General features: G+C 34.2%; 3 protein-coding genes across 4 annotated transcripts; all 3 read left to right on the forward strand.

The window, feature by feature from the left end:
* Positions 1-27,642, forward strand: LOC139973455 (fibrinogen-like protein A). 2 transcript variants are annotated; one of them, XM_071980147.1, is made up of 8 exons: positions 1-139; positions 4,377-4,422; positions 4,796-4,965; positions 5,232-5,496; positions 5,688-5,891; positions 6,295-6,603; positions 8,666-8,930; positions 27,377-27,642. In XM_071980147.1, exons 5-8 carry the CDS (start codon positions 5,820-5,822, stop codon positions 27,625-27,627), a joined length of 897 nt encoding a protein of 298 aa, XP_071836248.1. In that variant the 5' UTR covers positions 1-139; positions 4,377-4,422; positions 4,796-4,965; positions 5,232-5,496; positions 5,688-5,819; the 3' UTR covers positions 27,628-27,642. The 2 variants fall into 2 exon arrangements, with proteins under 2 accessions (XP_071836248.1, XP_071836247.1); XM_071980146.1 differs by lacking the exon at positions 27,377-27,642 and adding an exon at positions 10,291-10,898.
* On the forward strand, positions 4,891-5,782 carry LOC139973857 (fibrinogen-like protein A). Its single transcript, XM_071980730.1, has 3 exons — positions 4,891-4,965; positions 5,232-5,496; positions 5,688-5,782. Exons 1-3 carry the CDS (start codon positions 4,891-4,893, stop codon positions 5,780-5,782), a joined length of 435 nt encoding a protein of 144 aa, XP_071836831.1.
* LOC139973760 (uncharacterized) lies at positions 17,460-26,468 on the forward strand. Its single transcript, XM_071980620.1, has 7 exons — positions 17,460-17,557; positions 22,447-22,492; positions 22,834-23,003; positions 23,406-23,670; positions 24,427-24,638; positions 25,028-25,336; positions 26,139-26,468. Exons 1-7 carry the CDS (start codon positions 17,480-17,482, stop codon positions 26,466-26,468), a joined length of 1,410 nt encoding a protein of 469 aa, XP_071836721.1. The 5' UTR covers positions 17,460-17,479.
* Positions 27,643-27,801: the final 159 nt, after the last annotated feature.

Here is a 27,801-nt window from a genome sequence, read left to right on the forward strand (position 1 = left end):
ATCAACGTTTACTTCAGAGGAGAGAAGGTCACTGAACACTCCAGTTCACTTCAACATCAAGATGATCAGCAAATTGTGTACATTTTTTGAAGTTTATCTTTTCTTGTGGACAACCGGTTGTCTCTTTTCACATCAAGTGGTGAGTTTCAGAACTTTGATACTTTTTATTACCTCTTCCATTATTTAATTAAGTTTTGGTGGAGTATTATTGAGTGGTATTGAATTGGAAATCCTCAGTACAATGGTAGAGCTTACCATGTTTTTAAAGATAATTGTTCCCTTCCAGCAGTAAAAGAAGGTGATTTCGTAAGATTTGAACGTTTATGTTTTTTTTTTAGATAACTGAACACAACAAAACTAACTTGCCTTCCGAGTTCAACTCCAAAAATTAAACAAATCCAAAATATTATTAAATTATCGCTTTGACTTAATTATAAATATAATATATTTTAACAACTTTAAACAGGACTTCATTAATCAAATTAATGCAATTTGTCATATTAAGAGCAAATGACAAATACTTAAACAAGAAACTTGAATTTACAATTGAAATAGTTTCCCAAATTTATAAAAAGGAAAGTAAAAATCTATATAAAGGGAAAAGGATCATGATTGTGCAAGTTTAAAATACTTCAAAATAACGGATAAAAGATACGCTCTCATGAAGTACTTTTAATCAAATTATTAATCGATTCATTCATATCTGAAAAACGTTTATATATCAAGAATCTGTTTTAATTAAATATGCTGCCTTTTAAGGTTAAAATTGAAAAAAGTCGGAAAAGTCAAACAAGGCACAACGTATTTTTGCATTTACACTTATTTTGTGTAGAATATTACCAAAGCAACAAATTTCATTGTTACCAAATCTTATATTTCTATCTTATTTATTATCGACAACTTCTTCAATTTTACAAAACTGACTTTTGAAATCGTGTTTATTCTCCAAACTACATCATGTCACTCTCTTTATCAAATTGAACGTTTACACAATAACTCGTAGAATCAAATTTTGGCGCAACATCCTAGTCTATGAAAGTTATTTTGCTGTCATGTTTAGCTGGATAGTTGTTTCGAGCATTATAAAAAATGTATCCAATGATGTAAAGTTTATGAGAGATCGTCCAAAACATTATTTGAAAAAAACAAGCTATTGCATCCTCCGATATATAGCAGTGATATTCACACAAACTGTTTTCAATTTTATTAAATATCATTTCACAACTTGAAACAAAATTTCCTTAATCAAAGCAAAACAATTTATTTCATTAATACTTATTACGGATAAGAGCAAATGACAATACTCAAACAAGAATCTCGATTTTACAATTGAAATATAATTTCTCAAATTTCTAAAAATGAAAGTAAAAATCTACATAAAGTGACAATTGATCATAATTGTGCCAGTTTAAATAACGGATAAAAAATAAGCACCCATAAATCTTTTTGCAACTTTTAAAATACTTTTATTTAACAAGAAATTGTTGTAATTAAATATGCTGCCTTTTAAGGTAACAATTGAACAAAAGTCGGAAAATCAAACTATGAACAACGTATTTTTTTTTGCATTAAAAAAATACTTTATAGAATGTTAACAAATCATTTACTTTCCTTGTTACCAAATCTTATGTGTAGCGTTTTTTATGATCGAAAGTTTCTTCAAGTTTACAAAACTGAATTTTATTCAATCGTATTATCTTCAAACTGCATTATGTTACTCTCTTTCTAAATTTGAACGTATAAATCATATAATAACATTTTGGAGTCAGATATACCTGTGCCAGGGACTGATATTTTCCAAACTTTCTTGATCGGAATAAAAAGTTAAGTTCTTTTTATCTGTTTCGTTATATCAAAATTTAATTGACAGCAGTTTCTTGTTTTCAAACAGTTAAGCAATTAATCTTCCTGAAAAATTTCGATTTGGGACGATATGATTCATACTTTGTGTCCACATTTTTGGTTTATTCTGTAATAAAAGTGTGAATATAAGCTTTTCGTGCTGGGATCAATAGTTTAGGTTAAAGTAGTTTTAATGTTTAGATAAAGAAACAATCAAGTCGCAAACAACATTTTGTAAGGACTAGCAAATTATGTTGAAAATAAACCGCATTTATCATATTCGTGCATTTTCTAAAGTAGTGACAAATTTCTATTGGGAATGTGTCTGATCACTTTCAACTGTCTTTTTATTTAAATATTGAAAAAAAGGCAAATCATATTTGCTTATACACATCTTGGAAAAAAGGTGTTTCGTTAGTTTGAATTCATTTTCACTTTCGGTTGCTTATTCCGACGTCTATTAACTGATGTTTCACAATTATGAATAATATGTTTGAGAAACTTGAATCTTGTTGTCTCTCAACAACAGGTGTAAAATTTGGCCGTTTCTGCAAACAGTTTGACCACATCAATTTCAACACATTTTTCTTTTAAATTAAGCTTGACTATTTAATCATTATTGAATTGGAAGTTAAAAAGACGCAGTGGTGATAGCTGTGTATTTGTCGTCAATTTTTTAACAAACATTTTAATTCCGTACTTTGGTATTAATTCATAGGTACGTATTTTGAAAACAAGCTATAATACTACCATAGCGTCTCTTTAAAAAAAAAAAATTATGAAATAAAGTCTTCTTTAATTTCGAGGCATATTGTTAAATGTTAAAATAATTGTATCTGCTGCAATTAATTTCAATAATTCCTCACTGTAAATGTTTGCAAACTTGCATCTTATATAGTGACAACACGCACTAGTTTGTAGCAAATTCATGATACTCGAAACCGTAGTAATTTTCCCATTGAAAGTCGTTTTCCACAAAGGTAAAACTTATTTTTTCAAGAATTGAATTTTCCTGTTTGATTAACCAATTAAGAGTGCATTGTCAACTAAAAAAGAAACAAATTTGTAACTTCTACAGATTACACCCAATTATATAATCTAAAGCAATAACAGCAAATGGCAGAATGTAGGATTTTCTCGTGGCCCGGGAAATAATCCTTCGTTTTAAGATTTTTTGAAATTTGGAAATGATAATGACTTTGAATCTGTCATTGTTAACCAACATATCTTTAAAAAGGACATAGCTGAATATTTATTGGGAAGCAAAGGGGAGCTTGTTTCTAGGCCATTGTGGTTTTGCAACTTACTTGTATCTCTAGTTTTAATACAAAAGGTTGCCTCATACATCGAATAGTATGCACAAATATTGTCTACACATTTCTCGTCCTGTTGGCTATGTTAGGGTTATCGTTGTAATATTGATGTTATTATAAATGTTCTCTACTCAGCCGCTTTATTCTCTCCCGATAAATCATGTTACTTTAAGGTGCTCTCATTACAAATGATGCAAGATACTGTACGTTGTAATACGATCTGGTTTCTCACAGCTTTACTAACTTGTGTGGAAATTTCAAATGAACACGGTTTAAAACAACATTATTGTCTCTTCATGATATTAACGTGAAAAGTAAAATCATGGATTATTCTTCTCTGAAATTAAAATATTGTTTTCGTGACTTTATATTTACTGCCAATATCAGTATTGTAATTTTGTTGTTGTCTCAACTTCCCCAAAGAGATTTTCGCAACGCATTATGATTGTTAACTTTTGTGCCAACCAGGAAATTATGGTTAAATAATACTTAGTTTAAGTTAAAGAAGCATAGATACATATCAATGTACTAGATGGAATATGTACGTTAGAGTAATTGCTCCTTCCTAGACGTGGTTGTCTATTGGCTTTGTAACGCTTTTAACATCAAATATTGGAAGTTGTCCAAATATTTTTTTTATTTTACACAACGTCGCTCATATCGAGGTTTATTAGGATGATGTACTGTCGCTGAATAGTCATTCGTTTCAAATGCTATACACTCCATTAATTTTGTTTATACTGTTTAGTTTCAACATGAAATGGAAATTGTAAATGGTTCTGTAATTTTATATCAGAAGGAAGCTAAATAATTAAACGTTTAAACAGATAAGATTTGTTTAACGAATTTAAAGTTCGAAACTATAGCATGGTTGATCACTGTCACTGGGGGTCACAACATTGTTACATTGTGAACTAGAAAATTGCAACACGTTCCAACCTACTCAATCTCCAGATTTCTTTTCGCATGTAACAATAAGTGGCGCAAAATATTGGCGAAATAGGTATGACGGTATTGTCAGCACTTCAGCCCCACCCCTCCCACAAACACTTTTCCGACCCGCTGCACTGCAGCTTATCAGTCAAATAGTGAGTAAAATATGATTTTAGTTTCACTTTATCATGATATTAGATCAAAATAAATAACCTCAGCTACACATGAATACGTACATTTGCCATTGAATTGCGCTGTTACATTTTGTATTAATATTCCATTTGGCAGAATGCTCTACAGACAATCAATGACGTCACTGGTGATAATAGTGTAGGTAAGTGAACTTTGCATGCCTCTAATCTTATGTAAATGAATTCGTCAAATATGGCTTAATGATTCAATAATATAACCATTATTCGAATATGAGGATTAATATCAAAATTATTACGTTAATTTCCTTAGCAATAGTTAATAACATTCAGTTATCATTTTTGTTAATGTGTAAACTTTTCGTTTTCGTTTGATCCGAAAGTTTTGTGTACTTCCAACGATAAGTTGTATACGCTGAAACAGTCAATGCATCGTGTGGAGTACACTAATATTATAATACGTTAATATTTGGAATCATCGCATGCCAATTGGGACACGACAATAATATGCCACTTAAACTCACAAAGCAAACCTATTTACTTTCTTGGACGTACTAGGTTCGTCGTTTTTCTTCTATCAACAATCGAATTACCCGAGAGATTGCAGAGAAGTCCAGGAGCAATGTTCATCTCATAACTCTACTGGTGTCTTCATGATCAAACCAGATGGCTATCTAGAGCCTTTTGAGGTTTACTGTGATAACACAGACAATTCTGGTGGATGGACGGTAGGTCTTTGCAGTCTGTTTACTTTACATGTTTCTTCGTCTCTTATTCGTTTCTCTTTTCCCTCTCCCTATTACTTTCCCTTCCCCCGGGTAAACTCTCCGGGTGATTCCACAATATGTAGATGCGCACTGACATAATACACAGTGTACATATCCTGATATAAGCAGTAGACTATCTTTGCCCAAATAATGGTTTCTAGTTACGTATATTTCACATTACACATAAAGTAGTTTGAATTCGGTTTTTAATTCATTAACACCATTAGATAATAGAACGTCGCATTGATGGTTCCATCGACTTCAGCCGTGACTGGGACAGCTACAAGTCTGGCTTCGGCTTTTTATCTCAGGAATTCTGGCTCGGCAATGAAAAGCTTTCTTATTTGACCAATCAAAAGAAGTATCAATTGGTGATTGAGATGACGTTATCAAACGGTTCCTTAATTCAGGTTTCTTACGATAACTTCCGCATTAGTGATGAGTTCGGCAACTTCAAGTTTGTCAGCCTCGGACAGTATTCTGGAAGAACAGGTAAGTTACATCAATATTTCTGCTTAATATCCTTATGTGTGTTCCCCTTAGCTCATGTATCAGGTCAGTTGACCTATAGTTGACAGTTTGGAATTCATATGGCTAAATCAGGCGCGGATCCAGAGGCCTGGGATGAACACCCCCCCCCCCCATTTCATTCCTTAAAACTACCGACATATTTATTCCTGCAGACGTTATAATCCTTTGCCCCTACAACATGGTCTATAGAAACTGCAGTAACTCCTGTCAGCGGACTTGTGGTGCTCCAGAAGGATGGGGTCTGTAATGAAGCCGAAGCCTGTGTTTGTTCCGATGGATACTTCATGAAAGGATTAGACTGTGTACCTCAAGAACAGTGTGGATGTTACGAATCAGAGGGACAAACAGTTATTCCAGTCAGTTGTTTTTCATTTCATTTGTCTAACTTTTGGGTAGTCAAATATGCGGGTATATGTCAAAGACTGTGCACTGTGACAGTTTTCCAACAACTATTCCATAAACAACAAGTAAAGTTCAAGACTCTTTTCCATAATGACCAGTCACTGTTAATGCTGTCAATATTTCTGAATATTTATAAGTCCAATCAAACTCCAATATATAAATTCATGCTGAGTTCATTTAACCATACAGTTATAGGAATACCTGAAAAAATTGTAATGTACTCCGCGCATAGGTAGTTTTAGTGTTAAGCAAGACATTATAATACAAAATATTATTTACCATGGATTATAATAAACACAAAATCAGGGTTAAATGTAAACTGTAAAGATTAAAGTACAGACTTGTTTTGTGTTTCAGGAAGGTGGCTCTTACGTGAACCCTGGGTGTACTAGAAAAGGTGTTTGTACCAACGGGCAGATCACGTGGGATGAAGCATATGCATGCAGTTCTAATGCAGTTTGTGACGTCAGGGACAACATAAGACAATGCTATTGTACTGGTGGCTACAGAGGAGATGGTGAAACATGCACGAGACCACCTAAAGATTGTCAGGAAATTTACGAGGATGGATCCAGGGACAACGGTATATACAGAATCAAACCAACCGGCTGGACTAGCGAGGCCTTTGAGGTTTACTGCAACATGACTGATGGAGGAGGATGGACGGTAAGTCATCCATTAATTAAAGGAATTGTCTGGTGGAAGATTTTGATACATTGTCCTTGTAGTTATTATTTTTCTCTTTCTAACCATGTAAAAATTGTCCCCATTCGACATTTTCTTCTTGTAGAAATCTGGTTTTCAAATTCACCAGTTTCTCACCAAAAGTACCGTTTGTTCGAACGCTTCAATATGGTGTTTGACGTAGTGCTTGCAGATAGGCAAAACAGGCGACTTGAAGTTAGCACTCCCAATTCCGCAGCAAATTAACTCACGTGTAAGCACGTTGAATTGCCTCATATATATAACGTACATACTCGCGAACGTATATACTACGATGCTCAGTTGGTGTACTTGTATAGCGTTACACATAGTACACTCACACTCAAACCACAGTTCATTAACTGTTCTTCGAACTCGCTGAAATAAAATTCACGGATCAAATTAAAAGTAAAAGGAAACTTATAAAGTATTCGTTAAACCGAAAGATGAAACTTGGCGGGATCGATGTCATCGCAGAACTGTCCGATTGTAAACGTTATAGTAGCCTATACACGCGAACATTCTTCGCGCTGGAGCTGGATACCGCGATGTATAAACAACGAAGAGCCTGCTGTTAAAACTTATCTTGTGTTACACAAAGACCACGAAACCACCGATCTACTAAATATATTGCGGCTTAAGGAGTTTTTTAAATTATATCTAATTTATAAGAAATTTCACCGGAAATTATTGAAGAAATTGATCGAATCGTTGTCAGAGCAGAATATAGCGCTGAAAAGCTTAGGCTTCGCAGAACTGTCCGATTGTCAACGTTTGAGTACAGCCTACATGCGAACATTTTTCGCGTTGGAGCTGGATAGCGCGATGTATAGCCTGAACAACTCAGAGTCTGCTGTTAAAATTTACCTTGTGTTACACAAAGACCACGGAACCACCGCTCAAGTACATGGTGGCTTAAGGAGTTTTTGAAAACATATCTAATTTTTAAGAAATTTCACCGGAAATTAAGGAAGAAATTTATCTGTATACACACGCTGTTTTTGTTGTGATTACCGTATAGGTACTGTGCGGAGGGTGGGTTATGACGCAATCTGCTATGGCAGAGCTGACGTCACGTATTGTACTGTTCAAATCATATTTAAAATGTCTATCCATAACGATTAAAAAATCGTTTCTCTGTCAAACGCAACATTAGCGTTCTCATACTTTGACAACATGTTTGGAAAATTATTTACTATTTTTTAAGGTAACTTCTTTGGGCCACCAGACAATCCTTTTAACACCCATTGCTATCTGCACTGATAACACTGTACAGATAATGCACTGCAGTAAACTTCACTACCTACAGTGTATGGCATTGTACCATAATGACCACACTGTACTACACTACACTGCACTATAACAAATACACTAAATTACCCTAGCTGCACATTAGTAAAATACACTGCATTGTATAGCACTACAAATCACTATTCTACACAAAGTACAAAAGTTATAGAGTTCACATTTTGGGTGAACGTAGTAGCCTATAGGTATCTTGTCATAACAACTGTAAATCACATATTAGTATAGGCATTGTTATTATTACGAGGTTATACATGACTATGAATAATTGCATGTAATGGCTGTACTGTAAACTCAGTTATCATTTATCAAAATAATCCTGTTCCATTCTACATAGAATACAAAACGACCAGTAAAATATGAAAATACACTATATCATTATAGTTAAACATAATGAAACGTATTTTCCTTACGGAAAATTACCAAACTAAAGCGCTTCAATGTATCTGCTTCCTCTCGTTTCAAACATTCCTTTTGGAGCGTTTTGTGATTGTGTCAGATTTTTATTCAGGCAAATATCAGTGCAATAAATTATCTTCAAAATGGAAACTTCTTTTAATGACAATGTATCAACGAGGTTTTCCTTTATCAGTTCCTTTAAATTCATTTAAGTCAAAGTTTCTTAACTTTAAAATTGATTTAAATGTTGACAATTAAGTTATTATGCTACCTTATTTGATCATGACAAAAGTATTCCTCTTATTCACACATTTAAACAAAGGTTTTTCAGCGTCGTGTGGATGGAACCGAGGATTTCTACCTCGGATGGGACAGCTACAAAGAAGGTTTTGGAGATTTAAACCACGAGTTTTGGCTTGGAAATGATAAGCTTTCTATCTTGACCAATCAAAAGAGATATGAAATCAGGATTGATCTGGTGAACAGAGATGGTGCTCCCTACTATGCCAAGTTTGACAACTTCCGGATTAACGACGAAAGCGATAAATATCGGTTATCTCAACTTGGAACCTACAGTGGAACAGCGGGTTTGTTACAATTTACTTTCTTTAATACATATCCTTTAGATATGAATTCTACAACTTTATATATATTAACTTTATGTACGTAGTTAGGGTATCGTCTTTGTTAGTCGTCCATAAAATTAAAGGAGAAGTAAGTCCACGAACAACCACTAACCTGCGTTGTGTCCTTGGTCAAGGCACTTTACCTCTATTGCCTCTCCTTACCCAGGTGTATAAATTTGGACTTGCGAGATAACTTGTAAATATATATAGTTGCGTGTGCCGGTTTGTGGCTGCATCCTATGGGAAGTCCCCAGGGGGACATGTGGTTTTGGTGCTCTGTGGTACCCCAGGAAAGATTGATTGAATTTTGCACACTTTGGTGTGTAGGTGTGACAAGTTACCAATGACCAGGGGTTAGTCGTAAAATCGTGTGGCCTTGATCAAGACTGTTAACGTACAATAATAAATAAATAAAGATTCTCTACATACATTTGACAGAGTATTTAAATAAAAAATCAAATGCAGTAATAATGCGATAATATATAAAAATGATGATAAATTGATTAATCGTTATTTCTCTCCCTGAGATTATTATTCTTATTCTCATAAATCGCAAAAACAAAGACACACAAAAAAACCCACTAACTTATTAAACATAAACAGCAACAGTGAGTCATTCTCATACCCTGTTCAGTCCCAATTTCAGCCCTTACACATATACTACACCCTTATACACAGAAAAAAATATACAAACGGTTATTTAACACTCATGTATTGTGCATACAAGTCTTTCTTGAAACTACATTTGCCGACGAATAACATTAAATAGTCGAACTGTAAGATTCAAAAAGCAAAACCAAGTGTTAGATTATGGTGTTTGGTTTAGTGTCATTAATATTTTGACACACCAATGATTCCGTTACTATACTTAGGGCTATTGATTGGAAACACCTTAACTGGTCATCAAAAATATTTCAATTAAAAATATTAATTACTTCGTCATGTTTCTTTAGTATGTATTTTACTTTTGCGTTTGTGATTAGTTCTAGATGTTAAGATGTTATAGAAATTGTGATTACAGCAGTACTGATATTAACAACAACATACAATATTACTATTATTATTAAGATCATAAAATAAAAATAAATAAAAAGGAAAACAAATAAGAAACATTTAAAATTAACCGTTCATTAGCAATAAATGATATAATGTGGATATAATGATATATTGTGGATATAATGAAGTAACTTTTATTCATTCATGAAACTATTAATAAATATTACTCTTAACGCCGCCTTCTATTTCAGCAACACCCGTATGTTTGTAATTCAGTGACATACAATATAACACTAATTGTTCTTTTCTTTGTGCTTCTTTGCAGACTCTCGCAGCAACCCTAATGGTTATGCTCTTCGTTATCATCTCAACTACAAGTTCACTACCAAAGATAGTGACAACGATGCTAGTGGTTCTAACTGTGCGGTTTCTTATCAAGGTGCCTGGTGGTACTATAATTGCCATTATTCCAACCTTAATGGAGACTACCACGCAAGCCGGGATAGCTACAGCAGTCTTCGTTGGTATTACTTACCTGGCAGTGATCGCAACATCAAATATTCAGAAATGAAGATTCGTCCCTTTTAGCCGGGAATACGGGGGATTTATAGAGAGAACTGCAAAGTGTATTTGAGCAGAGCGAGCCAGTTTTCCTTTTTCCTCAATAAGTATATGGACGTTATGTGACTGAAAATATGGATTGAGAAGTCACGTAACTGATATTGAAGAAAATTCCATCGACGTCACATTAAATTTCAGGAAAACAGTGCCAGTATAATTCAGTGATGACGCTAATGCATATCAAGATAAATCAACGCAATACACCGTAGTAATGGACATGTTTCTTGTTATATTATCAATGTTTGCTCATTTATAAGAAATTTAACGTTGAATGTTCCAAACCAGAAATTGAGATTGTAACTTTAAACTAAACACTGCTTTTGTCATATTTACCGTTTTATTTATTTCAATTTCTAATTAATTTTGATGGTGGATCAAACCCGGTTTGACCTGAAAATAAAAGAAACGATCATAGGATCAGTATGGTTCTAGCACACACCCAACCATGTTATGAATTTAGTAACCCTTTTTAAAAATCTGCAGTATAATGATACATTGATCAATTCAATTTCATGAATCTCATCAATTCAAAATTTTGCAACATCACCATTCATTAAGTTTACATCAGATTGTTACCAATTCAACATTTTATTCTGTTGAAGCAAGAATAATGGTTTCACTCATCTTCAAAAGTTAGATTAAAAAGTATAAACACAATGCCAATCTAAAACGGAAATATTAGTTGTTTCCCCATAAGGGGATTGTCTGCCACTAAGTTAATTCTATTTCTTTCAATATATTTACATCAGATAACAATTCTCTCTGAATATTCCATTGGACCTGCTGGTAGCGTTAAAATGGACTGTTGTGACATGTGTCCTCCATATGCGTCGTACCGTGGTGTGCTTTTGCAACCCAAATGAAGCTCTAGTTAACTAATGGCCAAATAAGAAATTCCTTCTCACCTCTTTAAGAAAAGAATATACGTGCTACAGTACAAGGATTGAGAGGAAGAAAAGAAGAGGATGAGGAAGAGGAGAGATACAGAAACGGAGAGCGAGTTAAAGGATGGGAGGGAAGGTAGGGATGGGAGGGTTGACCTACCCAAAGGAAACGCCGTTCCACAACGCGTCATCAGCAAAAATAATGACTTAGTCTAGAGCCTGTAACTTGGCAAAATGATGCACATCACTTTTCTCAATGACAGACAATTATGTATCCAATAACCTTCGTGTTCAATTCCACATCAACTCTTAGAAAAAGATAATAAATTCATTCAATGTGTTACTAAATCACCTGAAGGATGGTAATGATGACGTCATCAAGGGTTTGGGCAAGGGATCTCCTGTAGCAGTAACGTTCCATTGATTACGAATGTTACCAGGGTACATTACGATATTATGACTTTTTCCGCATTGAAGGCAGACAAGGTAACAAACGTTGTGCTCATTAAAAGGTTCATTGGTGGAAACCAATAACAGAGAAAGAAATAGTTGAGATAGCTTCGATTCAAGGGAAAACGGTACACCGGAGCAAAGAGGAAGAACCCTCGGCAAGATGTTATAGATAACCATTATTATATAGTTCAGTAGAAGAGGCTTAAAGTAGAAAATTTAACATTTAACGATTGACACACACACACCTGTCCTCGTGGATTAATTTGTAACCTTTTATCACGAGAACATGTACGGGGGTGGGGTGTGCAGGGGAGGGCAAAGCCGGTGGCCAATTTCGATATTTTTTTCTTTGTATTTACGTTGGCCCAGAAAATTGAACCTTTTCTCGAAAGTTAATCTGTATTATCACACAATTCGAATTTTTAAATCGACTATTTTATTTCATTTTTTTGTCTACTTCTCTTCAACAGTGGACTTTCTACTGCACACTTCCATTATTAAATCTCGAAACTTTGACTCGTGTGCTCCAAATAACGACTTTTAGCAGCCATGTAAACATACTTACCTGGCCTTGACATACAGGCAGACAGGACCTAAGCAGTATCGCATAGCAATATGCTAAGTAGAATGACAGATTGCTTTACAAATGCAAAGATGTATAACAGTTTTCTGAAGATTGTACCATAACATTTTAAGTATTAACGGTATATGGTCCATAATTTCAACCGATTCACACAGACATTAAAGTAACTACTGTAAATCTTTAAGTTTTGTACCATAGTAAATACTGGATTGTGCTGACAAATCTGATAAATAGGTAGGATGTGCTATTAGGTTCACAGTAAGAACTGAGGATATGTGTAATCCCAACAAATGCATCAAACTGGATTTGTTGCTATTACACGTATCCTGAGTTCTTACTGTAATCCTAATGGTACCTGCTACCGATTTATAGCACGATTAAGTTTTAACTCTGGTAAAAAACTTATATATTTACAGTAGTTACTGTGTTCTCTGTTTGAACCGGTGAAAATTCATGAAATTCCAAACTTCTATTCATTCATACAAAACACGAAATACAAAATAATTTCATCTCAGAATGTTACAATTTGATTAAAACTTTAAAAAGAAAATAACCAACAATTTTCTCGAGAGGGTACCACGTTGTTCCTCAAATTTCATTAGAATTAAAAGTCCCAAAGCAATCTAACTGCACAAATAAAATAAGAAAGAATGACGATAATGAGGCTATACATTGAACAACAATACGTTGTAAAGGACAACGATCTGATACAAAGGGCGTACTGTGCCTACGTCCAGTTGACATAGCAACACAAAGCGATGTGTCCATGTCAAGACGTACAGCGATACTGTGAATTAACATACCAATTTCTTACGTATACTACGGATACGTACTCAGCATAGTACACACTATATACTGCACTAAGCTATGTATTTATTGTTCAATCTGAAACACATATGTCAACAATTCCATCAAAAAAGTTAAGGCTTGAACAAACAGTTAACTTTTGTAGCACAATCTTCACTTTGACATTTGATCTGACGAAAAAATAGGTGGACCAGTAACAAAAACGTTACTTCTTTTGGATAATGACGTTTACTGTTCCTTTGTGAATTTCTGGAATACATTTGCTGCTGCATTTCCGATCAGTAACGGTAGGCCTAGGCTTATCGGTTACACTTTCCGTAAGTGTTGATGTCGACATTGTTCTGACATTGCACATAGGCAACCGTTTTGTCTTGGTTCGATTCCTTGGATCGCTGAGTTCAGGATATTTGAACATGATTGCTTCTTTTGCTGATTCGAAACCTCCAATAACATATGATATAATTACTAATGTTATGCATATTCATTTCTCGATGGCGGCTTGCTAAATGAGGACACCGTTTTGCTCGAACACTATGAAGAGTCAGTCTGAAAGTTACCTTTCTTGAGAATGCTTGGCATCATTTTGCTGAGGGGTGTCTTCACCACCGGGGCTTTCTGCCATACTATAGTTGATCTGATTTATTTCCCCCTTTTTTTTTGGCAACTCATATTCATCCGCCGGTGAATTTACCGTTCATTATTTATAGGTTAATGCAAGGTCAGCTGACGACAACGGTAGATCAGATTCAAGAATTTTTTAAGAATCATGAATGAAAACTACCTAATAATCTCTATTAAATAAGAAATAAAATAAACTATTCGAGTACAATGTGCAAAGATCAACTATCAGTTCACTACCAAAGATAGTGACAACGATATTCATAGTAATAACTGTGCCTTTACCTGTTACGGCGCCTAGTGGTAATATAATTGATAAGCGACTATTCCGACATCAATTCTATCTACCATGCTACTCGAGTTAGTGATCACAGTATTAAATGGTATCATTTACCTGACAGTGTTGCAACATCAACTTTTCGTCTCTTTTAACAAAGAATACGAACATTTCGTTATAATAGATTTACATTACATTAAGACAGCGAGGGACTGAGACATATGTTGTTATATACTGTTACCTTGATTAAATATTGGGCTTATTTTCAAAATAAAACGTGATACCTAATTTTGTAAATGTTTCCCTGGCGTGCAGACTTCAAAATAATTGCAAGTCATTGAGACGTGCTTAACCAGGGTGTTGTTACACCCTAACCTTCCTTAGGATAAATTAGCAACTTAAATGGTTAATGAATTTTCTAATGTTAGCAGTAAAATATATAACAAAAGAAATAAGAATTTCTCTGTCTTGAATATTTGACGACGATGTGATATAATAGAAGTACATTAATTGACCAAAAACTGAAAGTAGTATTATTGGTCTCATTGTGTCTCTTGGAAAGCTTAAATCGTTGGATCCAAGAACAGTTTCTTCAAAGCAAGAATCAGGACTTACCTCAGCTTTACAAATCTGGCCAAGAAGCATTAACAACCGTTATTACTGGAACTGTACAATTGAGTGGATTTTACCACATTTTGTACTGTTTTCAACGTTCTTTTTATCCGAAGGTAACGCAATTGGTTTCTTGTCAGCATTTATGTTAAAATTTGATAAACTTCAAATATCTTTACGAATAACTTCTACTTACCAATCCCCTAACGCTGGCTTCCCGTCACTACAACAACAGTTAGCACGTCGACTACATGTGTGGGTGTATCATATCACTAGTGTTTGTTTGTGCAATACTCTAGTGTGTAAAGCAGGCATACCGATATTGACCTAGGCAAAGTTGCAATGAAGATGGACAATTCATCATTGATATTCATATGGAGGTCGTCTCCGTAAACCCAGTCTAACCGCCAAGCACCCATGATTAATATTAAGATATATTACTAAAATAGTACAATTCTATTGAGTAAGTGGCCGGGGAATGGCATAAGAAATCCTTTCCAATTTTTTATCTGACTTTTTGCTTCTGAGGTTTATCATTAAATAATTTCAGTTTTGTTGGTATAACAGTTCCCTCTTTTTATTCCCCTGTTAGGTTGTTCAAGTAATAGGACACAGCTCCCGTCTTGCAATTGTCTTCTAGCCCAACTATTCCCAACAGTACCACTGTTCATTCTACACATACCCTTATCTTTGATGCCGACTGTGATATGTGTGGCAGTTTTGTAAGTTACTGGTAAGTGTTACAAGCTATATAGGAATCTGGAACTAAGCGGATGGAGGAGACCTGTTTTGTTACCAGGATTTGGGTGGAACATAAATGCTCATATGGCTCTACAGGTACGTACGAATATTTCCCCCTCCCTTTAAACACTTTACTTCACTACTAACCCCAACCCCGAACTTATTATCTCACACTTAACATACCCCTTACCCTAGCTCTGATCCACCTGTTCGAAATATTTAATCAATATATATGTAAGATTCTAATATTGAAATGAGTTAATTTATTAATTTACTGCTGTGTTTTGCGTGGTGAGCGTTTCATCTCAAGAATGGCAGATCTATGGAAGAGTAGAAGGGACATGTCAAGTGCCGTTTTGATGAGATGTAAAATTCTTCAAAATGTCACAAATCTGAAAATTAAAATTTTGTCGACCAATAACAACTCATCAAAATAACAAACATCTTAAAATTGACAATTTAGCGTGATTAACTCGTCAAAATTGCGAAAAAATGACAAATATACGTTTTGCTACATCGTTTGAACTCATTAATTGGCAAAAACAAGTCTTAAAATCAACGTTTTGTCGAGATGCATTAACAAAATGAAGAATATATCAAGATTGACGTTTTGACGACATTGAACCAGATTTTGTTATTTTCCCAGATTTGGAAGAGTGCAAGTGCAATAGTAAATTTCATACTTAATTCATTTGACGCGTTGATGTATATCGCCGAAACGTCAATATTCATTTATTTGTTTCATTTTGACGAATTTGTATGATGTCGTTAAAACGTCAATTTGCAAATTATTGACATTTTCACGATTTAGAATATGTCATCAGAGCGTCAATGTTCAACTTCTTATCATATTGACGAGTTGCGGCATCTCATGAAAAGTTCAATTTACATGTCCATTCTACGCTTCAGTACAGATCAGTGTCAGTCAAGAAAGCCAACAACCCAAAGCAATTAGGGATTTTTTTTAGCTATATATTATTATGGTATTATCATTCAATGTGAGCATGCCGATGTCCAATATTGGTAATAATTTTCTATTAAATGGCAACAACTCCACAAGATCTTTAAAATTTACACATAAAAAGAAGAAAAAAGAGCTACTGTTTGCTCTTTTTTGGATTTTTTTGACATATTTTCATATCGGACTGGCAAACCATTCAACAATTCCCTCATTGCATCACAAAGTTACATCGTTGATTAAATGCGGACTCTATGGCCTTGCAGACGGTTTTCTTGGGTAGCGCTCACCATTTTCCGTACCCATGACACGTAGGTCATTCATAGCACCAACGTTTCCCGGTCACGAACCTTGCAAATTACCAGTAACAAGAGCCCGAAGATTGGGTCATTTAGTCAAAACCTCTTATTAAAGCAGAAAAACGTAATTATCCACGAGAAGGAAAATTCAACTAACATCGGAAATATATAAATTCAGATCAACTAAGATATCAATTTATATGCCCCAAACTATCGCGGTAACTACAATATTATAGACTACATTCAATACGTTACCATCTTCAATAGTATTTAATTAACAGCCAGACAAAAAAAGCATTATAGCTGTAATATGTAAATGCGTTTCACATTTTCAAAATTCATTAAAGCACTTAAACAAAACAAATAGAATGTTATTTTAGAAGGCAAATATTACAAATTTATAATTAATAATTTCATTATATGTATATCCGGGTTGAAAAATCTACCGATGTGGATGAGCGACGTTTATTACCAAAGAGATAGTGTTGAAGGGTATATGATGAGTGAAATATGAGAAAAAACACAATGGGTAACACATGGTCAGTCTCCTGCACTGTAGGCTACATGTAAATTTAAATGATTCCGTAATTTCCAGCTTCGTCTTGGTGTAAATCATTATCAACGATTATTTCAGAAGAGAGCAGGTCACTTCAACATCAAGATGATCAGCAAATTGTGTAAAGTTTTTGAAGTTTTTCTTTTCCTTTTGACAACAGGCTGTCTCTTTTCACATCGAGTGGTGAGTTTTAGAACTTGACACTTTTTTATACCTCTCACATTATTTAATTAAAATTGCTAGACGTGTTCTTAAGCTTCAGATAATTTTAAAGCCTCAGTAACATGGTAGAGTATATCGCTATAGGTTAGTAATTTATTTCCTTTCTAGCAGTAGCAGAGATATTCTTGTATTTCTAGTTAAAACTTCGCAGGTTTTAAAATTTCTAATTGTTAAACACTGACCCAACACTGGAAGATATATAATAATTTTAGCGATATTATTCTGGCCCATACGGTAGTTGATGATTTTTAAAACATCATTACCTTGGTGAAAAACCATGAACACAAGAAAAAAACAAGTAATTAATTAAATTCGTCAACGGTAAATTAACATTTTCAAGGCAAAATAGTCATTGACACTAGATTGATTGTTTATTGACTCCTCAGATCAAAGTTAAATACTTTCATTTTATATAGATGAAAATGCAGAGAAGTTTACATATACGGTTATTCATATTCCATGAAGTAAGAACAAAACAAAATTAAAGTCAAATTTCGAGTTTTTTTAAGCTAATAATTATGGTAAATATTCTTTTCAACCTTGTGTAAGAGACAATCGAAATATCTTGCATCAGTATGGTTAACTTGTGTGTCACAACTTTGAGATAGGAAGTATGTTAAAGATCGTGACTTTCAAAGAATTGTACGTTTATATTTTTTATTTTGTTCATAACTGAACACAAAAACTTAACTTTCCTTCCGACAGTAAATCTGAAACTTAAAAACATCCAAAATATGTTAAAGCTTCGCGTTGAATTCATTCGTGTATTATCATAACTTCAAACAAGATTTTCTTAATCAAACGAAACATGGTATCATTAATACTTATTTCATAAACAGGGCGAATGACAAATACTCAAACAAAAAACTTGATTTTACAATTGAAATATAGTAGTTTCTCAAATTAATAAAAGTATTAGTAAAAATATACCTAAAGGGACATAATCGAATATAATTGTGCCAGTTTAATTTACTTAAAAATAACGGATAACATGATAAGCTCTCATCAAGTAGTTTTAATCAAATTATTAATCGATTCAAGTTTACAGAACTGACTTTTTTAAATCGTGTTTCATCTCTAAACGACATTATGTCATTCTCTTCTAAATATGAACTTTTAGACAATGGTATCATAATATATTGGCGCAAGATCCTAGTCGATGGAACTAAGTTTGCTGTCATGTTTAGAGTTAACTGAAAATTTATTCCAAGCATTATTAAAAAAGAATCAAAGATGCAAAGTTCATAAGAAAGCGTCCAAATTTTTTCTTCAAAATAGCAAGCTATTGCATCCCCCAATATATATCACTGATATTCACACAATTTGTTTTTCATTATTTTTAATTTTATATTATTCCGATCGTGGAGTTAAGCAAAATAATCAAATGTTAAATGATATCATTGAAACAAGCAGTAATCTCTATTCAACATAACTGTTTATTAGTATACGCTTTAAGCCATTTAATGATAGTACAGAAACTTACAATTCTAAATAATTTGCTAATCATCGAACGCTATCTAAGTTTCATCATCCTACTAATGTGTTTCTTACCTCTTTCTACACTTTCAAATTGTTGGCAACATCAGAACCTTAAAAGCCTATTCATATAAGTGACGTTATATCTAGGCATGCTAACGAGAGCTAGCTATACCAGTCTCAGGCTCTGACATTTCTCCTCTCTGCTTCGTTGATATCATACTTTAATTGAAAGCAGTTTCTTGTTCTTAAAACAAGTTAAAAGATCCAATTTTCATATCTCTTTGTGAAAACCTTGATTTGGGGTTAGAGAGGATATGATAAGTATAAAACATATACTCTAGTTCTGTGTTTCTTTTTTACTTTGTAATAAATCTGTCAATAATAGTTTTACTTGCTGGGATCAATAGCTTAGGTAAAAGTCCTTTCTAATGGATAGAGCAAGAAACAAACAAGTCGCTCAAACAACAGTTTGTAAGAACTAGAAAATTGTGTTGAAAATATACGACATTTTAACATATTCGTGCATTGTAGTGACAATTAATCGTTTGGTATTTTGTCAGATCACTTCAAACTGTTATCTGTCGTAAAACGTTTGAAAATAGCAAATCATAATTTCTAGAAAAAAACGTACTTCGTAATTTTTACTTTCGGTTACTTATTCTGACGTCTATTCACTGATGTCTCACAATTATGAATAGCGATTTGTAAAGATTGAAAAATATGATTCGTAAAAAGGTAAACATTATTGGCACTTGAAACGTTAAGTGATACATTGAGCAAGCCTTCAACGTTTTTCTCTTCATTGCTATTTTAAAAGACGTAAAGCTCTTTTCTTCAGCAGTCAACAGACAAAAGACAAATGCAAACATTATTCCGTAAAGAAATAGAATATTTAGAAAAAAATGTAATTCCTCTGCGGTGTGCCTTTAGGCATGTGACATACAACATCTCTAGTATATAACTTTGATTTGCTTAAACACGATTGAACAGTATTGAAAATATCAAAACTGTGTAAATCTATTTGTAATTTATATTGCTGGGAACATATGTGTAATAACAGTATTCAGAAAATGTAACCTTGTCTCCTCAACAACACGCATGTAAAATTTGATCGATTGTGCAACAATTTTTACTACAGCAATTTCAATCCTATTTGCTTTCGAAGTTAAGCATTTTATTCATGCTTGAATTAGAACTTCCCATGACGCAGTTTGTGTCGACCAAATGATAGTCTTGTGTAAACAAAATCGACTTATAGACAGCAGAGTTTAATGATGGCTAAAATCGAAGTAGAAATTAAACTCATTTAAAAGTGAATTTGCGCTGAATCGCTAGCAGGGAATGATAACAGATCAACTTGTTTAATGTTCATTTAAACCCTTCAATTGGTCGAAATACTGCACAAGCAAATTCTGTTACACATTTCATGTTTTTCCCCTAAGAGATGTTTTTTGACTTTTCATTGAGACTTTGCTTTATGGTCCTAAACAATTCCCTGAAGAATATGGAAAGGGGCATTCCGATGCCAAAAATTGCGAGGCTTACTTCAAGGACGAAAATGTATGACGCTATATTAGTTATAACCCTATTTCATTATTTGTGTATTCTGTATGTGTTTTTGTTTAATCATGATATAAATTTAATTCATTTAGTTAGAGCACTGCAGTATATCGGTGGATGCTTATTTCATGGAACATATGTTTTGTAAAACGTTTACTATTATGATATTGTTGTTCTTGTCTGCTTGTACGTACCGTACACAACTCAATGAAAGTATCTGTTTGAATTTGATTCAGTCATTTCCGCTGTGAGATGAATTTCTATTTAAATTAATCTCTTAGAGAATTAGAGAATAAAACCGTTCTCTAGTTTCGAACGAAATCGGGAAACTATATTATAGTGCATTATAACTCTATATTAAAGTTCACACGTTATTGTTATGGTGACACCCCTGAGTGTTATTCTTAGACAAAGGTTTATATATTACAAAAAGTAAACCGAAAAAAAGTGAATTACAGAATGTAGGATTTTCTTTTTAGATCAGAAAATAGTCAAATGGTTAAATCATTTTGAAAAACTTCTATCACGGACAATCCCTGTAGATGACTAGGTAACTTTAATTGTTAACAAATATATTTTTATTAACAATTAAAGATTAATGTAAATATTAATACAGCTGAATATTAGTTGGAAAGCAAAAGGGAACGTGTTTCTAGGATATGGTGCATTTGGAACGAAAGTGGTGAGAGCACGGTTGCCTCATACATGAAATATTATAAACAATATTCTCTACAATATCTCTGTTGGCTAATTTAGGGTTCTCGTTGTAATACTTGATACTACTATTAATGGGCTCTTCCCAGCGCCGGCGTTCTCCCACTGAAAAATTATGTTACTGCACGGACTGTTATTACAAGCGGTTTAAGATAGAGAACTTGGCAAATCGATCCGAGTATTAACATATTAATAAATATTGTACTTTTAGTGTCTGTTATTTAAAACAACTTTCAAATTCAGTTTTTGTCTCTTCAAAGGAAAAGGAAAAATCTCGTTTATGGTTTATTCTTCTCTCAAAGTAAATCATTGTATTTTCGTGATTTTAATTTTACTGCCAGTATAAGTATTGTGATATATTGTTTCAGCTTCCCCAAACTGAATTATTAGCGCATTGTGTTAGTTTAATTTGTGCAAACCAGGATATTATTGTTATATTATACTTTCTTAAGTTAAAGAGGCATAGGTACATATCAATGTACTAGATGGAAGGTCCACATCAGAGTAATTGAGTCTTACCTAGACGTGTGTGTCTAATGGCTTTGTCACGCATCTAATTCAAATATGCGAAATTCTATATATTAACTTCTTAATTTTATACAACGTTGTTAGTATCGATGTTTATTAGGGTGAAAGTTTTCTCGCTGAATAATTATTTGTTTCAAATGATATACTCTCCTTTAATTTTTTTTTGTTATACTGTGTACATGTCAATGGCTCTATATTTACTATCAAAAGGAAGTTAAATAAATGGACGTTAACTGGATACGAGTTTGGTCAACGGATTTATCATTCGAAACTATAGTATGATTAATCACCATTACTGGCAGTCATTTTCATTGTCACATTGTGAACTAGAAGTTACAAGTTGCTCCCCAACCCACTTAACCCTTGTTTTGTTTCAAACACAACGGTATTGTCATCACAAACCTCCTAACACAAACAAACACCCAAATTCCCGTCATGTGTACGACAGTTCTGATAGTGAGCCATATATGCTATAGTTCACTTTATAATACTATCATATAAAATACATGAATACGTTTACTAGCCATTCAACTGAGCTGTTACTTTTTGTATTAATTTCCGTTTGACAGGATGCTCTAGAGACAATCAATGATGTCACCGGTGATAGTAGTTTCGGTAAGTGATTTTATATTTATGCTGTTACTTCCTAAGCGGTCGTTATTACCGTTCAGTAATAACTATGTTAATGTTTATGAAAGGGTATATTTTACACGGCACCATTTGAATCGAACGTTTTGTGTACTTCCAACGGACAGATGGGTATCAGCAGGGAGTTGTTATGGACAGGGAGTTGTTATGGAAAAAACAGCGGAAACATTCATTACACCGTATAAAATACGTTGAATCATTGGATTCATCGCATCTAACTGGGACATAGGCTGTGGTAATTATATGTAACCTAAAATACCAATGTGACTCAGCTCACAAAGAAATCCAATTTTGTTTTAACGTACTAGGTTCGTCGTATTTCTTCTATCAACAATCGGAATACCCGAGAGATTGCAGAGAAGTCCAGGAGGAATGTTCATCTCAAACCTCTACTGGTGTCTTCGTCTTCAAACCAGATGGCTATTTGGAGCCTTTTGAGGTTTACTGTGATAACGCAGACAGTTCTGGTGGATGGACGGTAGGTTTCAACAGTGTGTTCACTTTACAAGTTAATTGTCATCTTTCTTTGGTAAGAGTGGATGTCGGGAGGGGATCATAGCATATATCATAACATATATGCTGTTAAAAGTATCTTATTGTAATTATCAGGCTTAAATTTAAGACAAACGTTAAATATTTCCCTCATTGTGGTTTGCACTCTTTTTTAAAACAGAACCTGCATCCCCGATTGGATATTGGTGCCCGACAATTCCCTCGCCAAACCTTTCTCCCCATTCTGTAGATTCGTACTAACATTATGCACAATATGTGCATCCTGATATAAGGCAGTACACAATATTTGTCAAAAGAGTGGTTTCTAGTGACGTTCATTACACATAACCTGCTTAGAATTCAGTTTCTAAATCATTAACACCATTAGGTAATACAGCGTCGCATTGACGGTTCCATCGACTTCAGCCGTGACTGGGACAGCTACAAGTCTGGCTTCGGCTTTCTAGCTCAGGAATTCTGGCTCGGCAATGACAAACTTTCTTACTTGACCAATCAAAAGAAGTATCAATTTGTGATTGAGATGACTTTATCAAACGGTTCCTTCATCCGGGTTTCTTACGACAACTTCCGCATTAGTGATGAGTTCAGCAACTTCAAGTTTGTCAGCCTCGGACAGTTCTCTGGAAGAACAGGTAAGTTATATCAATATTTCTGCTTAATATCCTTATGTGTGTTTCCCTTAGCTGAGGTTTCAGGTCAAATTACCTCTAGTTCTCTACAGATGACAATTTGGAATTCATAAAGCCCTTACAGGCGCGGATTCGGGGGTCTGTTGTTGTACCCCTCCCCCATCCCCTCTAATTTCAATGTCACATTAAAAAGGTTGTGGTTATTGGAAAATTATTACGTAGAGACCGAGTGTTAGACATAATTTATAGCCTAATTATGCCTTCAATTGTGCAATTTAATCTCTAAAACCTTATTCTTTTCCGGGTGAGTAACCGCAGATCCTCCTATTTTTGAATCTGCTCTCAACAACAATGAGCAACGCCCTATACTGTCGTGGATCTGCTACTGTTTCATCATTCACTTATACAACTTCCACCTTCATTTTGAAATTTTTATTACTATTTGGTGAGACTGTAACTTCATGAAATTACTCCTTCTTTTTCTGGATGACAACTAATGAATTCAGTTATTCAGAAAAGCAGTTGTCATAAATGTTTAGAGCTTATCTGAGAACAATAAGAAGCTATGATCATGTCGCTAGAGAACATTTACACCCGGCCATCTTTTGCTTTCCTGATGGCGTGTGTAGTTATATCGGCTATTAACACAAGTTTTACAGCATGGTCATTACAATGAATATACATAACGGAGTTTAAATCATCATAATGTTTCAATTTGAGGTATTTTCTTAAGCCTACCGACATATTTCATCCATGCAGACGTAATAACTATGTGCCCCTACAACATGGTCTATAGAAACTGTAGTATTTCCTGCCAGCGGACTTGTGGTGCTCCAGAAATGTGTCAGGCTGGGATCTGTAATGAAGCCGAAGCCTGTGTTTGTTCCGATGGCTACTTCACGAAGGAATCAGACTGTGTACCTCAAGAACAGTGTGGATGTTACGAATCAGAGGGACAAACAGTTATTCCAGTCAGTTGTTTTTCATTTCATTTGTCTAAATTTTGGCAGTCAAATCTGCGGGTATATGTCAAAGACTGTGCAATGCGACAGTTTTCCAACAACAGTAAAGTTCACGACTCTTTTCCATAACGACAGTCACTGTTCATACTGTTTATAGTAAAACAATGAGCGCAATATAAGTCCAATCAAACTCCAATATATAAATTATAAGTTCATTTAACTATACAGTTATAGGAATACCTGTAAAATTATAATATACTCCGCGTAGAGAATTTTAGTGCTTAACAAGACATACAACCGAACATTATTTACCATGAATGATAATAAACCCACCATCAGGCGTAAAATGCAAACTGTAACTGTAAAAAGGGACGTAAGAATTAAATTTTGTTTTTCAGGAAAGTGGCTCTTACGTGAACCTTAACTGTTCAAGAAAAGGTGTTTGTACCGACGGGCAGATCACGTGGGATGAAGCATATGCATGCAGTCCTAACGCAGTTTGTGACGACAGGGACAACATAACACAATGCTATTGTACTGGTGGCTACAGAGGAGACGGTGAAAATTGCACGAGACCACCTAAAGATTGTCAGGAAATTTACGATGATGAATCTAGGGACAACGGTATATACAAAATCAAACCAACCGGCTGGACTGGCGAGGCTTTTGAGGTTTACTGCAACATGACTGACGGAGGAGGATGGACGGTAAGTCATTCCATTAATTAACACCCATTGCTATTTGCACTGATTTCACTGTACAGATAATGCATTGCAGTAAGCTTCACTACCTACAGTGTATGACATTGTACCACAATGACCACACTATACTATACTACACTGCACTAAAACAAATACACTAAATTACCCTTGCTGCTAGTAAAATACAATGCATTACATTGCTTTACAAAACACTAATTCTACACAAAGTGCAAAAGTGATAAAGTATAGCCTACATTTTGAGGGATGTAGTAACTAGACATAACACGTGTAAATCACAAATTTGTGTAGTGATCGTTATTGATACAAGGTAGTACATAACCATGGATAATCTTGCGTAATGGATTTGCTATGAACTACATTTATCATATATCAAAAAATTCTGTTCCATCCTACATAGAATACAAAACGACGAATTAAATATGCAAATAGATTATATTCTTTTTGTGAAAACATAATGAAATGTATTTTCCGTAAGAAATATAACCACTCTGAATCCATTTCTAAGTATCTGCTTCCTTACGTTTCAGTGATACCTTCAAAGCGATTTGTGATTTTGTCAAATTTTCATTTCAGGCTTATATCTGAAGTGGAATGAAATATCTACATAGTGTACACTTCTTTAATGACAATGTTTCAACGAGGTTTTTTCTTTATCAGTTCCTTCAAATTCGTTTAAGTGAACGTTTTTTCATCTTCAATGTTTATTTAAATGTTGACAATTTCGTCAATTTTTTTCTATATTTGGTCATAACAAAAGTTTTCCTCTTATTCACACATTTAAACAAAGGTTTTTCAGCGTCGTTTGGATGGAACCGTGGATTTCTACCTCGGATGGGACAGTTACAAAGAAGGTTTTGGAGATTTAGACCACGAGTTTTGGCTTGGAAATGATAAACTTTCTACCTTGACCAATCAAAAGAGATATGAAATCAGGATTGATATGGTGAACAGTTATGGCGCTCCATACTATGCCAAGTTTGACTACTTCCGGATTAATGACGAAAGCGATAAATATCGGTTTTCTCAACTTGGAACCTATAGTGGAACAGCGGGTTTGTTACAATTTATTTGGTTACATAAACATCATTTAGATATCTGCACAATTCTACAACTATGAATGCTTTAACGGTATGCGCATAGTTCAATGTTCTTTATTGTGTATTATCCTTGGAATGTCATATTACAAGGTTATTCTACATATATTTGACCGAAGACTTGAATTAGTGAATGATTTGCAGTGATAATGCAAATACAATATAAGAACATGATGCTGATGAGTGGATGGATTGATTTATCAATATTTCTCTTCTTTAGATTGTTATCCTTCCTTTCATACATCACTAAAAAAACACCATGTCTCTGTTCCGATTTCAGACCTACCCATATACACTACAACTAAATACGGACATGTATTAAATACAAACACGTCTAAGCAACAATCTTGCACCATGTGTTCAATACTTTCTTCGAATATACATTTGCACACAATCTACATTAACACCATCGAACTGAATCAGTTGGGCAAAACCAAGTTTTAGGCCGCACTGTTTGGTTTTGTGTAATTTAGTCGTACCAATGATGCCGTATCAGTCATCATGACTTTACTACGTTTTATTTCATTGAAAAACAGTACGAAATTGTTGATACACCTACTGACACGTCAATTATTTAAATGGAGTATTAATAACTTCATGTTCTTTTTATGTATTTTTGTTTTATTTTTTGTACTTAATTATTCAATGTTGCAGCATGTGTGATTTCAATAGTACCGATTATAATATGAAATATGATAATTATTATTACTAAACGATAAAAAACATTATGGTAAGAAACTAAAAAATAATACAAGATAATATTTAATTTGCAATTAGTGGAAAATGAATTAGAAGCGATAGCTCATTAATGAAACTCTTACTAAATAAAACTCTAAACGCCGCCTTTTATTTCAGCAACATCAGATGGTCTGACCTTCAGTAACATTACACGGAACGCCAAACTGTTCTTTTCTTTGTCCTCATTTTACAGACTCTCGCAGCAACCCTGATGGTTATGCTCTTCGTTATCACCTGAACTACCAGTTCTTTACCAAAGATAATGACAAGAGTAACTGTGCGGTTTCTTATCACGGTGCCTGGTGGTATAATGGTTGTACAACTTCCAACCTTAATGGAGACTACCATGCCAGCCGAGGCGCTGAAAGCAGTCCTCATTGGGACTACTTACCCGGCAGCTACTTCAACATCAAATTTACAGAAATGAAGATTCGTCCCTTTTAGCTGGAATGCGAGGGATGTCTAGACGAAACTGCGAATATTTGCGAATTTTATTTGATTGAAAATATGGATAGAGAAGTCACGTGACTGACAATGAAAACAAGTCGCATTAAAGTACTGGAAAACAATGCCAATTTACCCAATGATGACGCTTATGCATATCAAGATATTTCAACG

Source organism: Apostichopus japonicus, chromosome 9 (genome assembly GCF_037975245.1).
Source record: "Apostichopus japonicus isolate 1M-3 chromosome 9, ASM3797524v1, whole genome shotgun sequence".
Classification (NCBI taxonomy): domain Eukaryota; kingdom Metazoa; phylum Echinodermata; class Holothuroidea; order Aspidochirotida; family Stichopodidae; genus Apostichopus; species Apostichopus japonicus.

What these genes read in the sequence shown, in the direction of transcription:
- LOC139973857 (XM_071980730.1), top strand. Translation starts at nt 4,891, where the DNA reads ATGATCAAACCAGATGGCTATCTAGAGCCTTTTGAGGTTTACTGTGAT. An exon ending in ACAATTCTGGTGGATGGACG is followed by an intron (nt 4,966 to 5,231) that starts GTAGGTCTTTGC and finishes TAACACCATTAG; the next exon opens with ATAATAGAACGTCGCATTGA. An exon ending in ACAGTATTCTGGAAGAACAG is followed by an intron (nt 5,497 to 5,687) that starts GTAAGTTACATC and finishes TTATTCCTGCAG; the next exon opens with ACGTTATAATCCTTTGCCCC.
- LOC139973455 (XM_071980146.1), top strand. Translation starts at nt 5,820, where the DNA reads ATGAAAGGATTAGACTGTGTACCTCAAGAACAGTGTGGATGTTACGAA. An exon ending in AGGGACAAACAGTTATTCCA is followed by an intron (nt 5,892 to 6,294) that starts GTCAGTTGTTTT and finishes TTTGTGTTTCAG; the next exon opens with GAAGGTGGCTCTTACGTGAA. An exon ending in CTGATGGAGGAGGATGGACG is followed by an intron (nt 6,604 to 8,665) that starts GTAAGTCATCCA and finishes ATTTAAACAAAG; the next exon opens with GTTTTTCAGCGTCGTGTGGA.
- LOC139973760 (XM_071980620.1), top strand. Translation starts at nt 17,480, where the DNA reads ATGATCAGCAAATTGTGTAAAGTTTTTGAAGTTTTTCTTTTCCTTTTG. An exon ending in GTCTCTTTTCACATCGAGTG is followed by an intron (nt 17,558 to 22,446) that starts GTGAGTTTTAGA and finishes TCCGTTTGACAG; the next exon opens with GATGCTCTAGAGACAATCAA. An exon ending in CACCGGTGATAGTAGTTTCG is followed by an intron (nt 22,493 to 22,833) that starts GTAAGTGATTTT and finishes TTAACGTACTAG; the next exon opens with GTTCGTCGTATTTCTTCTAT.